The 16,436-nt window shown below is 34.0% G+C and overlaps 1 protein-coding gene across 1 annotated transcript in view; it reads right to left on the reverse strand.

Annotated features, from left to right (window-relative positions):
• Nucleotides 1–16,436, reverse strand: part of ZNF654 (zinc finger protein 654) — a 92,875-nt gene that overhangs the window by 54,257 nt on the left and 22,182 nt on the right. The window contains exon 2 of the mRNA XM_074192272.1: nt 3,854–3,999. Within this exon, the coding sequence (XP_074048373.1) occupies nt 3,854–3,999 (146 nt within the window). The remainder of the gene's footprint in view (nt 1–3,853; nt 4,000–16,436) is intronic.

Here is a 16,436-nt window from a genome sequence, read left to right on the forward strand (position 1 = left end):
TTCCATGGTGAACCACTTGAGTTCACCGCGACCCCCCCCCCCCAAATCCTATTGCTCATCTTGTCCTGGAATGCCTCAACCTGTGATTTGTTAACCCAAAACTAGTCCAATAGCCTACTGCTGCCATAGTTTACTCTTAACCAAAATCAATATCACAAATGCAGGAGGTAGTGTATAGCAACTAGATATATTACAAGAGAAATGAACCTGTATGTGGAAACCTAAATAAGTACAAAGAGTTCACAATCCAAACAGAAGGCTGCATATTTTTTAAACTAGGACAAAGAGAGAAGAAACAGAAACCTCTACCTAAATGGGAATGGCAGGGAAGGAGAAATCATGAGTAATTAAGATGGCAAAAGCAACATTCCTTTCCCCTGGGAGCTGCTGGACCATGAAGTTATGATGGTCTGCTTATCTATAAAGGCCTCAACTGCACAAGCAGTTTCTCATTGTAGTGCAGACTGATTGGTACTTGTCTTGACTCCCAAAGACACACAGGGAGTCTGGTGTGAGGTACAAACAACAAATAATGTGTGGGGCTGGGGGGCAATGGAAGTATGGGTTAATGCCCTTGAAATGTTCCAGATTTCTAGAATACTCAGGATCCAGTGTTTCTGTTAAGCATGACAATTCAAAAAGACAAGTTCAGGGGATGGACTCTTTTACATTTGACATTCAAACAAATGTGCCCAGCCTATCCTAGTTGTGATCTCTATAGTAACATAGTATTGCATGCTTGACAGTATCACTCAAGAAAAAGGACCTTGAGGTCTGTTATCTTCTCTTGCAAGGTGAACCCCAGACAATTTGCATGGATTCAATTTCCTGGCATGGTTCTGGTAGATCGTCCATGTTTCACAGGTATATAGGAATGAGGTCAGCACAACTACTCTGTAGACCTTCAGTTTGGTAGTCAATCTAATAGATTAATACCTCTTCTCTCCACACTTTCTTTTGGAGCCTCCCAAATACTGAGTTAGTCTGGCAGTGTATGTGTCAACCTGAAAGTACACTGCCAAGGTAACTGAACTTGTCCACAGTACTCCAAACTTTTATTGTAATTGATGGTTTCATATATGGATGGTGTGGTGTTGGCTGATGGAGTACTTGTCTTTTCTTGGTCTTAAATGTTAGGCCAAAATTAGTACAACCAGCATAGAATCTATCCAGACTTTGTTGCATCTCAGTTTCAGAAGCCACATTGAGTGCACAATCAACTACAAACAGAAGATCATGAGTCAACACTTCTTCCACTTGTTCATCTCTATAAAGGTAAAAAGGAAGAGATTGTCCTGTGACAGCCACAGGGCTATTTCTCTCTTGGTCATTACAGACCTCTATTTGGCTCTTAGCATCTCTACTAGAGTTGATGGGCAGCAAACATCCTTTCTGAAGCTACATCGGCTCTCAGATAGGTGACAATCTTCTAAGTGAAGGATCAAGCTATTAAGGACAAGAATCTTCCCAGCAATGATTAAGAGAGAAAGGAATTGTAATATTTATTCCCCATATCCCCTGTGATAGTCCAGCACAAATCTTTCCCTTTATCTTTAAAGAGATGGACAATGGAAGCTTCTTCAAATTCCTGGAGAATAATGTCTTCATGTCATATAATCTGGAAAATTTCAGTCAATCTTTGAATGAGCAATGGAACTCCACCTTGTAGAAATCATTTGAAATAGAATCAGCATCAAATGCTTTGCCACTTGAAAGGAGCCCAATGGCATTCAAAACCTTTTCTTCTGTTGGAACTTCAGCTAAGATGGATTGACTTCAACTTGAGGTAATTGGTCAACGGCTTCTGCATTGATTGATGACAGTCTGTTAAGAACACTATGGAAGTGTTCAGTCCATCTCTCTAGAATCATATCCCTATCACTAATCAAAGTGGCTTTATCAGTACTAAGTAGTTGAGATGGCCCAGATGAGCAAATGCAGTGCTGTACACCAGATTTCTGAAAACTTCCCATTACTTTTCTGCTCTGTTGACAACTGTATTTTTGCTCCAACTGTTTCCACTTAGAGAAGCAATCTAATCTCTTTATATTAATTCTTCTGGTATGAGTGAATATTTAGCTTGGAGAGGATGAGTCTATAATCAGTCCAGCACTCCATACCATACATTATCTTTGTCACTCTCACATCCTCTTTTCTCCTTATACTCACATGGTCTTTCAGATTCACCCCTGTGCATCCATAAAATAGGTTGCTACACCATGAGAAAGTATAATTTTAAACTAAGATGTTGGTATTAATTTTCATTTTTTTAACTTGCTAATCAGTGTAAATTATTGTTGTTTAGTTGTTTCGGTTATATCTGACACTTTGTAATCTGATTTTGGGATCTTTTGGGCAAAAATATTGGAATGATGTTATTTCCATCTCCAACTCATTATATAGGTGAGGAAATTGAGGCAAATAAGAGTTAAATGAATTGTTTTGGGTCTCAGTGTCTGAGGCTGGATTTGAACGTAAGTCTTCCTAACTCCAGCAATCTATTTCCTATGCCACCATGCTGCCCCATAATTTGTTAAAAATAAATATTTTAGTATATACCATGATTTATTCTCCACACCATGATATGTTCTTCATACTATAGAGGGCCAGCTCCTGGGAGTGATTTACACATATCCTTGGTGACTTGCTCATTATATGGATTTCTTGGCTCTCCAGTGAACCCGGACCTGGGATAATCTATGGCTCTGGAGGTGGTTCTAATTTCTAAGAAACAGTATTGTAAATTTACCCAGGAAATTATGAAACTAGGTCTCCTTTAACCAGTCATTCCTGAGATAAGGTTTTGTTATAAAAAGTCTGAATTTCCAAAAATAAATCTAGTAGATTCTTGAATCACAACCTTGTGTGTGGGGGTATGTTTCTACTCGACCTGATTCTTCTAAGTTAATGTCCAGACCCACACCAGAGTTATTGCTGGCGGTATCATGCCATGTTCAATGACAATTTAGTTCATGATATTAAAAAAAATTCTCTTTTAAGGAAACAAAATCCAAATTCTATAGCATTATAAAGTTATCACATAGTCGTGCACCTTAATACATTAATACATTTGTGTGTGCATAGAAACAAATATAATGTATAAATGATTTTATATACTTATATCATAAGAATTCTTTAATAGGATTTTAATGACTACCTTCTGGTCCAGTACTATGTTCCTTAAAAGATTATTTTTAATAACTATGACACCCTGGATTATTAAATTCCAGGGAACTAAAGCACAATTAAAGTTAGCTGGTAGCTTCAACTGGGGGGGGGGGGGGCGAGGATAACTACAAACAATTAAAATAACAAGAATTAGCACTTTATATAGTGCTTTACGGTTTTCAAAATGTTTTAAATGCATTTGTGTCATTTGTTCATCCCCATTTTAGAGATAAAGAAACTAAGACTGAGGAAGAATAGTTCAATCACATGACTAATAAATATCTGAGGTATAATTTTTTACACATGACTGCCAGACTCAAAATTCAGTGTTCTATCTATTAAACTCCTAGAAAGTTAATTTAAGTTGCATTAAAATAGAAACATGGATAAATAATTGCTGTCATTTATATAGTGCTTACAATTTTCCAAGCAGTGTACTAAAAGTGTTATATAATTATTATCTCATTTGATCCTTATGTATCTTATAAGGACAATTTAATACTAGAATTGTAGGTAAAAATTATGACAAGTATTTAAAACAAGAAATCTAAAAAATGAAAAAAATCTTTATGTTTTAGATTGATTAGGGGATAGATTTCCTTAGGAAAGGAATAACTATAAACTAATATATGGATAATACAAGGACAAAAGTAACATTTTAGTAAGGAAAGAAAATAATACTTACAAAGCTAGGCTACTCAAAACATATTGTACGTGCTCACATTCAGTGGGGAATGATACACTGGCCGTTGTAAAACAACAAAGTGCTGTCTGAAGAACCTGAAGCTGTGGCAAAGGAACCTGCCACCTTCCAGCATAATCTTCAACCACCTACAAAGGGGAAGTGATGCAAAAAGTCATTAGATTTTTTTTAATAAATGAAGTCAAGAATAACAATATATCAAGAGATTCTTCCCAAGTAAAAAAGATATTTTCTAAGTAGCTTCATGTGGCACATAAACAAACGAAAAAGAAGAAATCTGGAGTACATATCTCATGCCTAGTTCCTGCTTCACTCCCATTGCTAAGCTATAGGAAAAGCAGTTAAAACAGATAAGGGTAACTAGTTTAGAGGTTCTTTGTAGGATCTGTGAACATGGTTTTTAATATTTTTATTTATTTTTTCAACAAGATGCAACAATTTCATCAATCATTTTGCAAGATTTTGAGTTTTATATTTTCAATCTCCTTCCCATCTCTCTCCCCACACTTGACAGAAAGCAATCTAAATAGGCTCTACATGTATAATTATTATGAACATAGCTTCATAACTAATTTCATGATAAAAGAAGAATCAAATTCAAACGGAAGGAAAAAATATTAGAGAGGGGAAAAAACCCCAACATAATACATAAGACAATTTTAAAAATTGAAGATGGTAAGATTTGATCTGCATTTAAACATAAACAATTCCCTCTATGAATATAGATGGCATTATACATAATAAATCTTTTAAAATTGTCTTTGATTATTCAACTGTTGAAATGAACAAGTCCATCATAGTTGTTATTAGTGTGTATAAAGTTCTTTTGATTCTGCTCATTTCACTCAGCTTCAGTTCATGTAATTCCTTCTAGGCTTTTCAGAAATCCTGCCCCTCATGATTTCTTATAGAACAATAGTTTTCTGTCACATATACCACAATTTGTTCAGCCATTCCTCAACTGAGGGGCATTCCCTCAATTTCCAATTCTTTGCCACCATGAAAAGAGCTGCTATGAATCTTTTGATACATGTGGGATTTTTTACCCTTTTTTGTGATCTCTTTGGGATACAAACCTAGTAGTGGTATTGCTTAGTCAAAGGGCATATGCACAGTTTTATTGCCCTTTGGGCATAATTCCAAATTGCTCTCCAGAAAGGTTGGATTAAGTTCACAACTTCAGCAACAATGTATCATTGCCCCAGTTTTCCCACATCCCCTCCAGCATTGATCCTTTTCCTTTTTGGTCATATTGGCCAATCTGATAGGTGTGAATGTTATATTTTAATAACTGCATTTCAATATAATTATTTTCTTTTGTAATCCATGTATTTTCTTCTTTGAACTTAAAAAATATTGTTATGAGAAGGGGTCCATGGAACTCACAAGCCTGCTAACAGGGCATGGCATACTCTGACTAGGGCAGAATGCTACAATAACTTTCCATTTACTTGGGCTGGCTTTCTGTGACAACATTACTCTCTTCATTCACCTTAGTCTTTTTGGCTTTTCAGTCACACTGATACTTAAATCTCGTATCCATTTCGATCTTAACTTGGTATAGGGTGTGAGGTGTTGGTCTAATCCAAGTTTCTGCCATACTAATTAACAATGCAGTCACTTTGAGTTTTCAGTACACTATATCCCTCTATATGTCTCCACAAGCAAATGATCAGGCAAAACCACCTTAATTCTGAACTTATAAAGCTGATTTTTAAAAAATTCTAACTTGAATATCTCATGTAAAAGATATTTCATGTGGATGAATATTTACAAAAATGTAAGTTGTCCAAGTTAAATGAAGAAGAAATTAAATACCTAAATAGCCCTATCTCAGAAAGAGAAATTCAACAAGCCATTACTGAACTCGCTGTGAAAAAAATCTCCAGGGCCAGATGGATTCACAAATGAATTCTATCAAACATTTAAGGAACAATTGGTTCCAATTCTATATTAAAACTCTTTGGAAAACTAGGTGAAGACGGAACTCTGACTAACTCTTTCTATGACACCAATATTGTGCTAACATATAAACCAGGAAGAGTTAAAACAGAGAAAGAAAATTATAGAAACATCTTCCTGATGAATACAGATGCAAAAATCATAAATAAAATCTTAGCAAAATGATTACAACAAGTTATCACTAAGATAATACATTATGACCAAGTAGGATTAATCTGAGGAATGTAAGGTTGGTTCAATATTAGGGAAATTTAGTATAATTAATTATATCAATAAAAAACCTATTAGAAATCATATGATTATATAAATAGATGCTGAAAAAGCTTTTGACAAAATATAGCACATTCCTACTTAAAACACTTGAGAGCATCAGAATAAATGGAGTATTCCTTAGAAGAAAAAGCAGTATCGATCTGAAACCATCAACAAGCATTATATGAAATGGGGATAGGCTAGAGGCATTCCCAATAAGATGAGGGGTGAAACAAGGATGCCCATTATCACCACTACTATTCAATATTGTATTAGGAATGTTAGCTTCAGCAGGTAAGAGAAGAAAAAGAAATTGAAGGAATTAGAATTGGGAAGGAAGAGACAAAAAACTCTCACTCTTTGCAGGTGACATGATGGTATACCTAGAGAATCCTAAAAATCATCTAAAATACTGCTAGAAATAATTAGCATCATTATAAAATAAACTCTAATAAATCCTCAACATTTCTATATATGACTAGCAAGATGCAGCAGAAAGAGCTAGAAGGAGAAATTCAAATCAAAGTAACTTCAGACAATATAAAATACTTGGGTGTCCACCTGCCAAGGCAGACTCAGAAATTTTTTGAAAACAATTACAAAACACTTCTCACACAGATAAAATCAGATTTAAATAACTGGGCAAATATAAACTGCTCATGGATAGGCCAAGCTAATTAATAAAAATGATTAATTCTACCTAATTAAACTACTTATTTAGTGCCCTACCAATCAAAATTTCAAAAAATTACATTAATGAGTTAGAAAAAATTGTAAGTAAATTCATACAGAGAAATAAAAAAGTTGAGAATTTCCAGGGATTTAATGAAAAAAAGTATAAAAGAAGGTGGCTTAGCCCTACCAGATCTAAAATTATATTATAAAAGCATCATTCATCAAAATTGTCTGGTATTGACTAAGAAATAGAGTGATGGATCAGTGGAATACAATAGGTGCAAGTGTAGAAAATGATTATAGAAATCTGCTGTTTGATAAAGCCTAGAGTCCAGCTATTGGATTAAAAACTCTCTTCAATAAAAACTGTTGAGAAAAATGGAAGTTAGTATGGCAGACACTTGAATTAGACCAACACCTCACACCCTATATACCACGTTAAGATCAAAATGGATACAGGATTTAGACATAAAAGATAATATTATAAGAAAATTAGAAGATCAAGGAATAGTTTACTTGTCAGATCTATGGAAAGGGAAGCAGTTTATGAGCAAGGAAGAGATGGATAACATCATTAAAAACAAACTAGGTAATTTTGATTACATTAAAAAGGTTCTGCACAGACAAAACCCACTGTAACCAAGATCAAAAGAAATGTAGTAAATTGGGAAACAATTTATATAACTAGAATTTCTGACAAAGGACTAATTCCTAAAACATACAGAGAACTGAGTCAAATTTTCAAAAAATAAGTCATTCCCCAAATGACAAATGGTCAAAGGATATGCAAAGGCAATTTACACATGAGGAGATCAAAGTGATCCAGTCATATGAAAAATTGCTCTAAATCACTACTTATTAGAAAGATGCATATTAAAGCATCTCTGAGGCACCACCTCACACCTCTCAGATTGACCAATATGACCAGAAAGGGCAATGATCAATATTGGAAGGGATGTAGGAAATATGGGACTCTAAGACATTGTTGGTGGAGCTGTGAACTCATCCAACCTTTCTGGAGAGCAATTTGGAATTATGCCCAAGGGGGCAACAAAAATGTGTATTTGATGCAGCAATACCACTACTAGATCTATACCCTGAAGAGATTATGAAAAGGGATAAAAATATCACTTGTATAAAAATATTCATAACAGCCCTATTTGTGGTGGCAAATTGGAAATTGAGTGAATGCCCATCAATTGGAAATGGCTTAATAAACTGTAGTATACATATGTGATAGAATACTACTGTTCTATTAGAAACTAGGAGGGATGGGAATTCAGGGAAGCCTGAAAGGATTTACATGAACTGATGCTGAGAGAGATGAGCAGAACCAGAAGAACATTTTACACCCTAACAGCAACATGGGGGTCAGGATCATCCTTAATGGATTTGATCATTCCTTTCAGTACAACAATCAGGCACAATTCTGGAATATCCACAATGGAGAATATCATCTGTATCCAGAGAAACAATTGTGTTGTTTGAGTAAAGACCAAAGACTATTACCTTTAATTAAACAAAAAAAACAACATTATCTTATTATGCAATTTTTCTATCTCTTATACTTTATTTTTTTCCCTTAAGGATATGATTGCTCTCTCATCACATTCTACTTAGATCAACATATACCATGGAAACAATGTCCAGACTAACAGACTACCTTCTATGGGGAATGGGGGGAGGGAAACAAGGTATGGAGAAAAACTGTAAAATTCAAAAAATAAATAAATTTAAAAAGAAAATAAAAAGGATATTTCATGGAACTTTTGCAATGGTATAGAAGGGGGGGGAGGCAAGGAGGAATGAGGGAGTCTTCATTCTCATTGGAAATAGCTAAGAGAGGAAATAGCATACACACTCAATAGGATATAGACAACTAGAAGAAATAGGAGAGAAGGGGGGAGTGGGGGGGGATGTAGGTGATAGAGGAGAGGGTAGATCATAGGAGAGGATAGTCGGATATAACACATTTTCTTTTTTACTTTTTGCAAGGTGGTGGGATTGGGTGACCTGTCCAAGACCACGGGTCTGAGTGGTTGCTGGGTCTCTGGGGTGGGATGTAGGCTTGGGGCCTCTTGGTTCCAGGGACAGTGCTCTGTCTGCAGTACCACTCGGCTGCCCTACAGCACATTTTTGAAGAGAGACAGAGTAAAAGGAGAGAGAAAATATAATAAATGGTAGTGGGAAGGAATAAATTAGAGGGAATTATAATCAGCAACAGCAACCATGGGAAAATATGGAACTAACTTCTCTGATGGACTTAGGATAAAGAATGTGATCCACCTGAGAGCTGATGTTATCAGAACACATACTGAAATGCATTTTTTTCTTTTTTTTTTGCACTTTATTTCTCATGAAGTTTCATATTTTTGTGGGGGAGGGGGTATTATGTTTACTCTTAAATAAAAATACTTCAGTAATGTGTAAATAAAATAAAGAAAATTTTTTAAAAATCTAACTTGAAAATTTATGTCTATTTAAATTCCTCTTATCAGATGTGGCATAATATCTTTTAATAGAAGAAGAAATGAGGCCAAGAAAGGTTGTGATGCACCCAAGATCATGTGTACATAACAAAGACAGAACACCAATCCATTTTTGTGTCAAAATGAATGTTGTTCCCATCACACGTTTTATCACAGAAACAGGGAGTCTAGGAGACTCTTGAAATTTAGTAGTTATACAGAAAAGTGATGACAGACAATGTGGTATAGTAAATAGAAACAAGGCCTCAGAGTACAGATCTTGGTTCAAGTTTACCCCTGGCACAGATTACTTATTGATGGACTGGCATGTCACTTTACCTCACAGTGAAACAGATAACTGAAATTATAAATTGTTCCTTAATATGCTGATGAAATCATACATTTGATATTTTTAAAATGGATTAATCATGGCAAATGTGGTATCAGCCATATGTTTTGAGAGACAGGATACCAGTCTTACCAGAGAATAAATAGCTTTATCTTACTTCTGAAACTATAACAAAAGGAATTGAATAAAAATGCAAAAAAAGAATTTATGAAGAATTTTATAAAAGTCACCAAGAACAATTTCTTATCTTTTATTTAAATGTTACCCAACCTCTCAGCAATGAATTGGATTCAAGCCTACTCACAAGAACAAGAAAATAATAAGGCCATTCATAAAGATCTGTTTCTCTGAGTATGTGTTAAGTCTTTTTTTTTTGGAAGGGGGGATTTTTTTTTTGCAAGGCAATAGGGGTTAAGTGGCTTGTCCAAGGTCAAATTTGAACTCAAGTCCTTCTGACTCCAGTGTTGGTGCTCATATGTATAAAGTCTTAAATTATATAACCTTATTATCCATGGGAGAGATGCCACATGAGAATTCATCTAGATAGATGTGAACAAAAGACTTAGGTTTTTTGGCACAACTAACTCATAAAGCACAAGGTAGTAGGGAACAATGCACTGAGGAAAAAAAGTAAAGATTTCTCTGCTTCAATTTGGGCCCACATTTTTCTCTCTCTCTTCATGTCCACTGTTCTGAGTATTTGAACTAATTTACTAAAATGACATAAGTATAATACTACAACACTTTCATCCACTATCTGTTGAATTTTTTTTGTTAGATCCTTCAAGATTGCTGGATTCTATTACAAATTCAGAAGGAAAACAAAGCAGACAGGTGAAACACTTTTGAAAAACAAACACCTGAATGCTTAAGCATCTGGCTAGCTCCAGTATTATTTGTAGGGTCAAAATAGAACAGTAAAATATTTGTTTCTTAGTGCAACTGAAAGACACAGTAAACTGTTAAGTCTAATTAGAAAAACAGATACAATTTCACTGTCCCCAACTAAAACTTGGTCAAATACTATTACATTTCCAAATTACCACCATAAGGTGGTATGAGTGTATTGTGTTTTCTTTTTGAAAAGCCATATACTTCCTTCAGAATAAAATAAAACCAAAGCAAAACAAAAAAACTATTCTTCTTCCTCAAAAACAGTCAAAAGACACCTGGAAAATGGGATAATTTAAATGTAGCAGTATAAGCAATGCAGTCCAAAGTGATCTTATAAAGGGATGCACTTTTAAAATTATTTTTCCTCATTAATCGACACAACGAAAAGAATTGCATTAGGTTTTGTGAATATAATTTTAATCAATAAATAACTGACTAGAAAATGAAATAAAATTTCCAATTCTTAGTTTCCAAGATGACATAATAAAAATTAATGTCATATCAGCAACTAACTCTACTAAATACAAAAAAAGGAAGAAGTTAATTCTAAGCATTTGATTAGACAGAATGTACTGAGTTCAGAATCTTATTTCAATCTACTACCTAGAGATGTTTGTCTATTGGAAAACTATAAAGAGTTTCCTCTTAACCACTCTAGAAAGTCACTACTAATTTTACAATTCTGTGATGTAGAATATCTCCTTCTCTCCTAGAATGCACTGAGATGAAAACAGAATATGGGAAAAGTCAGTTAGAATTCAATCTTTCAAAGGTAGAAGGTTTATAAAAAGTATAGACAATAGCTTTCCATTAATCATTTTCTAATAATTACTTCAGATAATGCAGAAAATTAAGAATGAGCATACAGAATATGCATTGGAGAATATATAAGAAGCATTCATAGAGCAATTAACACCTTTGCAACAGCTAAAAAGAACACTATCAGACTATTTAAATTGTAAGTTCCATCCAAAAAGATAGTGGTTTGGGGACACATAGGCTCAATAGAGTCAAACTCATTAGAAAAAGGCCTGAAAACATTAATGCAATCTTGATGGAGTTGTGAAATAATCCAACCATACTGGAGAGCAACAGGAAACTCTGCCCAAAGAGCAATAAAACTGATAATATCCTTTGGACCCAGAAATACCATTACTATCCAAATTTTTTTTTTTTTAAAAAAAGGAAAGATTCCCACATGTTCAAAAATATTTATAGCAGCTCTTTTTGAAGTGGCAAAGAATCTCAAATGATCTGATACTTTCATCTTTTTGAGGACTTGCCACATTTTGTTGTGATCCACAGAGTCAATTCCCCATCAATTGGGGAATGGCTGAACAAGTCATAGTATATGAATGTTATGGAGTACTATAGCTCTATAAAAAATTATTAATGGTAAGACTTTAGAGAAGCATGGAAAGTATTATGAATTGATGCTGAGCATAGGGAGCAGAACCAAGAGAACACTGTACACATTAACACTGCGAGTAGACCAACTATGACGAATGCAGTTTCTCTCAGCAGTTCAGAGATCAAGAACAACCATGGGAGGCCTATGATGTACAACACCACCCTCATCCAGAGGAAAACAAAAACAAAACAATCTGGATGGATACTATATCCACTTTTTTTTAAGGTTTTTTCAAGGCAATGGGGTTAAGTGGCTTGCCCAAGGCCACACAGCTAGGTAATTATTAAGTGACTGAGGTCAGATTTCAACCCAGGTATTCCTGACTCCAAGGCCGGTGCTCTATCCACTATGTCAACCTAGCCACCCCTATATCCACTTTTAAAAAAACTTCCTATCCCATGATTTTTCCCTCCTATCTCATGGTTTTCTTTCTTTTCCTTTAGTCATATTACCTCATACATAAAATGCCTAATATGTAAACATGTTAAACACAAATTTATATATACAACATTTACTAAACTGTCACTGAGGAGAAGGGAGTGGGAAGGGAAGGTGGTAGGAAAAGCAAGTGAATGAATGTTGAAAAACTTTCATAAGTTAACTGGGGGGAAAAAAGCCCCAAATTGACTTTTGTTGTTATTGTTGAACTTTTTATTCTCCATTATCTCTTGAAATCTAAGGTCATGTTTCTCTACCCCTGTCATCTTTTTTCTTTTCCTTTCAATCTTTCCCAAGAGTCCCATATCTTCTCGTTATGTGGCTAAAATATTTAAGCTTCAGTTTCAGCTTTGGTCTTCTAAATGACAAGCAAATTAATTTCTTCATGTAATCACTGAATTGATTGAATTGAATTTACAACGGATTGTCAAAAAATCATCTTGAGCACCACAATTAAAAGCACTGTAGTCCCCATTTGTTTACAAAGACCTTTGTTGGTAAGCTTATGTCTCCACTTCTATATATGTTATTCAGATTTGCTGTAGTTTTCTTTTCAAGGAGGATTTTTTAAATTTCATGTCTGCAGTTGATGTCTATAGTGATCTTTCAGCCCAAGAATAAAATCTAATACAGTTTCCATTTCTTCTCCACCTGTTTGCCAAGAAGTGATAGGACCATTTGTCAAGATATTAGTTTTATGATATTAAGCTTTCAAGCATGCTTTTATACTCTCCTCTTTTCACCCTCAACGAGAGGCTTAATACTTTTTGCAATTAGAGTAGTTATTATCTGCATATCTGAAATTGTTGATATTTTTTCCTGGGAACTTTAATTCTGACTTTTGATAACCCAGCCTGGCATTTTAGATAATCTACTCTGCATATAAGATGTCAATAAATAGCTTAGTGGTACTCCTTTTCAATTCTTAAAACAATCAGTTATTCCATGTTCAGTTCTAACTGTTGCTTCTTGGCTTGCATATAGGTTCCTCAGGAGACAAGAAAAATGATCTTGTACTCCCATCTTTTTAAGGACTTGTCACATTTTGTTGTGATCCACAGAATCAAATGCTTTAAGGTAGTTGATGAAGCAGAAGCATATCTTTTTCTGGAAATTCTCTTGCTTTCTCCATAATACCATAATGTTGGCAATGATCTGTGCTGTATTATATTTTTATTTATTTTGTTAAATATTTCCCAATTACATTTTAACATGGTTCCTGCCTCACTCTCTACAACTTGCAGCAATTTGACATCGCTAGTGAGTTCCATGAGAGAAGAAACTCTGGGAATTTTTTCCATTTTCTTTGTATACCCAATACTTAACCCAGTGCCAGGCATAGGGTAGGGCTAGCTTATTCGTATATAATCACAAAATAAGAAACTGAAAATAAAACTTTTAATAGGACTTCAAACTATTATAAGGATAGAAATAGTCATCTAAAATTACTTAATATACTGACTTATCAGCAAGCATCATTTTGATATAACTTGAAGCAATTTTTAACGTGAATTTGGTCAGTGAAAAGAAAAAGGATTCCAGTATATAAAATTGCTCATCTAATGGATATATTTTAAATTATTTTATTTTTCCCTGGTTACATGCAAAAATAAATTTCAACATTCACTTTTAAAGCCCTGAGTCCTGAATTCTCTCCCTTCTTCCTACCCCATACCCTTCATTGAAAAAGCAAGTTATTTGATATAGGTTAAAAATGTGTAGTCATGAAAAACATTACCACAAAAGTCATGTTATAAAAGTAAACATAACCCCCACTCTTCCTCCCAAAAAATAAAGTAAAAAAAAAAAAAGCATTCTTCAAACTGTATTCAGACACCATCAGTTCTGTCTTTGTGATGGATAGGTTTCTTAATTATAAGTCCTTCAGAGTTCTCTTGAGTTACAGCATTGCTGAGAAAAAGTAAGTCATTCATTCAACAGCTGATCATTTTACAACACTGCTGTTTCTTTGTATATAGTACATTTCCTAATGGATTTATTTTTAAAGAAATTTTTTTAATTAATTTTAATAGTATCATAATTTCTCAGTATCTCTTCTCTTCCATATCAAATTGCATTATTAAAAGAAAGAAAAAAGGAAAATTATTGTGCATAATAATTACAATTCATGTACCACATTCTGTTTAGCTTTTCTTCAATCAATGGGCATTTACTTTTATTTCTAATTCTTTCAAAAAAAGCTGTGAAAAATATTTTCATGTTCATGGAACTTTCTTAGAATGTAAGTTTAGTAATGGAAACCTCAAGGTTGATTTGTATTTCTGCATATACATATATAAATCTTGGATAAATTATCAGAAAAATTTGATACAAAGGTCTTGGATTTCTTTTTTGTTTCTGCAAGGCAATAGGGTTAAGTGACTTGCCCAAGGTCAGATAGCTAGGTAATTATTAAGTATCTGAGGCCAGATTTGAACTGAGGTCCTCCTGATTCCAGGGTCAGTGCTACTGTGTTATCTAGCTGTCCCTGATAACCAAGATTTTTTTTCCCCCTTCAATAGCTTTCCTTCCTACACAAGATGTTATTTGTTCAGAAGATTTTCAATTTCATGTTATCAAAGTTCTCTACTTGTAATCTTCTGTAACTGCCTCTATCCCTTGTTTAATTAGGGATATATTTTCTAACTATAGCTGTGACAGGTATATGATCTGCAGAAATATTAACAGATCTATTCTATTTTTCTTCTTGTTGTCTTCATTTCAATTGTAAAGTTAAAGTCTCTTGGAATAACATGACTAAATTAGGTTAGCATCAAACTTTCTATAAACTTATTTTCCTACCCCACTGCTTGTCACTATTAAAAAGATAATATTGCTCATAATAACCCATTTCCATTTCACATGGTTTGCAAATGTTTCTTTATTTTTAGCTCTTATTTTAGCTGCCATCTTATTCTACTAGGCAAGGAAATTGTGTGATTGAGAAAGTTTCTTTGATTTTTATGGCCTTTGCTTTATACTTGCTAAATTTATACGATAGACAATTTTAAAATCTTCTCACCTTATATTAATTTCTATTTGTCAGTGTCAGTGGCTTAATATATGTTAGGTTGAGATTATTGTATTTCTACTGTTTTCTGAACTTTATCTTTTATTGTAATTTAGTACTGATTTTGACCTTTAACAAGTTGCTTTCAATGCACACAACTGATAAAGAAATCATGTATCAGTAAATTTTATATATACATATATATATATATATATATATATAAATTCAGTTATTTCTATGTGTTAAGACAATCTATTTAGGTGTTAAGAATAATCTATTTCATTTTTTGTGTTTAGTATACATACAATCGTCTGTAACATCTAACTCTTTTTTACTGAAAAAAACAATCATACAGCCTTGGGCCAATCTAGATACTTGGTACCTGTTACTTATTGACTGCCAGGCCATTTTTCTTCCTTGAGGAGTTCTCAGTTCAGTGCTTAGTTCAATGGTTCACAGTGTTTTCCCCTTTTCCTACTTTCACACTAGGGAATTTCAAATGCATAATGATAGTTCCTTAAATATTCTAACTTCCAAGTCTTCAATCAACTCAATTCCCATAACTTACTTGTCTATTCTGTTCCACAGAGTAATTTTCATGCCTTTGATCATGAATCCTTAATAAAGTTCTTATTCAAAAATAATTTATCTGATCATAATCTGTTACCATCATGCTTGTTCCTCTGTCATATGATCCCCTAACTCTCTCTGTTCTTCATCCTCATCACAACCTCAATTCTCTCTCTATCCCTCCCTTACTATTCTTTCATAGATTATCACCCCCACCCCCGCGCTCTCATACTGGCTACATTCTCAATAAAGGGAAGGATCACTCAACCCTATTGTCTTAAATAAATAAAAAAAAAATTTAAAAAAAGAATGGGAAGGAGAGAAAGATTCTATACTGAGAGATGGGAACCTTACAATGGATATAATCTGGAAATTTGATGCTTAAGTCACTTCCTCTAGGGCAGGATGGTGGATATTAAAGGCAATACCATTAAAGTAAAATTAGAAGAGAAACATGGTATATGCCTCTCAGAGCTGTGGTTATAAGATGAATTCTTAACAAGGGAAAGAGGAAAATTACAGAAAGATGAAATGGG

Source organism: Macrotis lagotis, chromosome 6, assembly GCF_037893015.1.
Source record: "Macrotis lagotis isolate mMagLag1 chromosome 6, bilby.v1.9.chrom.fasta, whole genome shotgun sequence".
Taxonomy (NCBI): domain Eukaryota; kingdom Metazoa; phylum Chordata; class Mammalia; order Peramelemorphia; family Peramelidae; genus Macrotis; species Macrotis lagotis.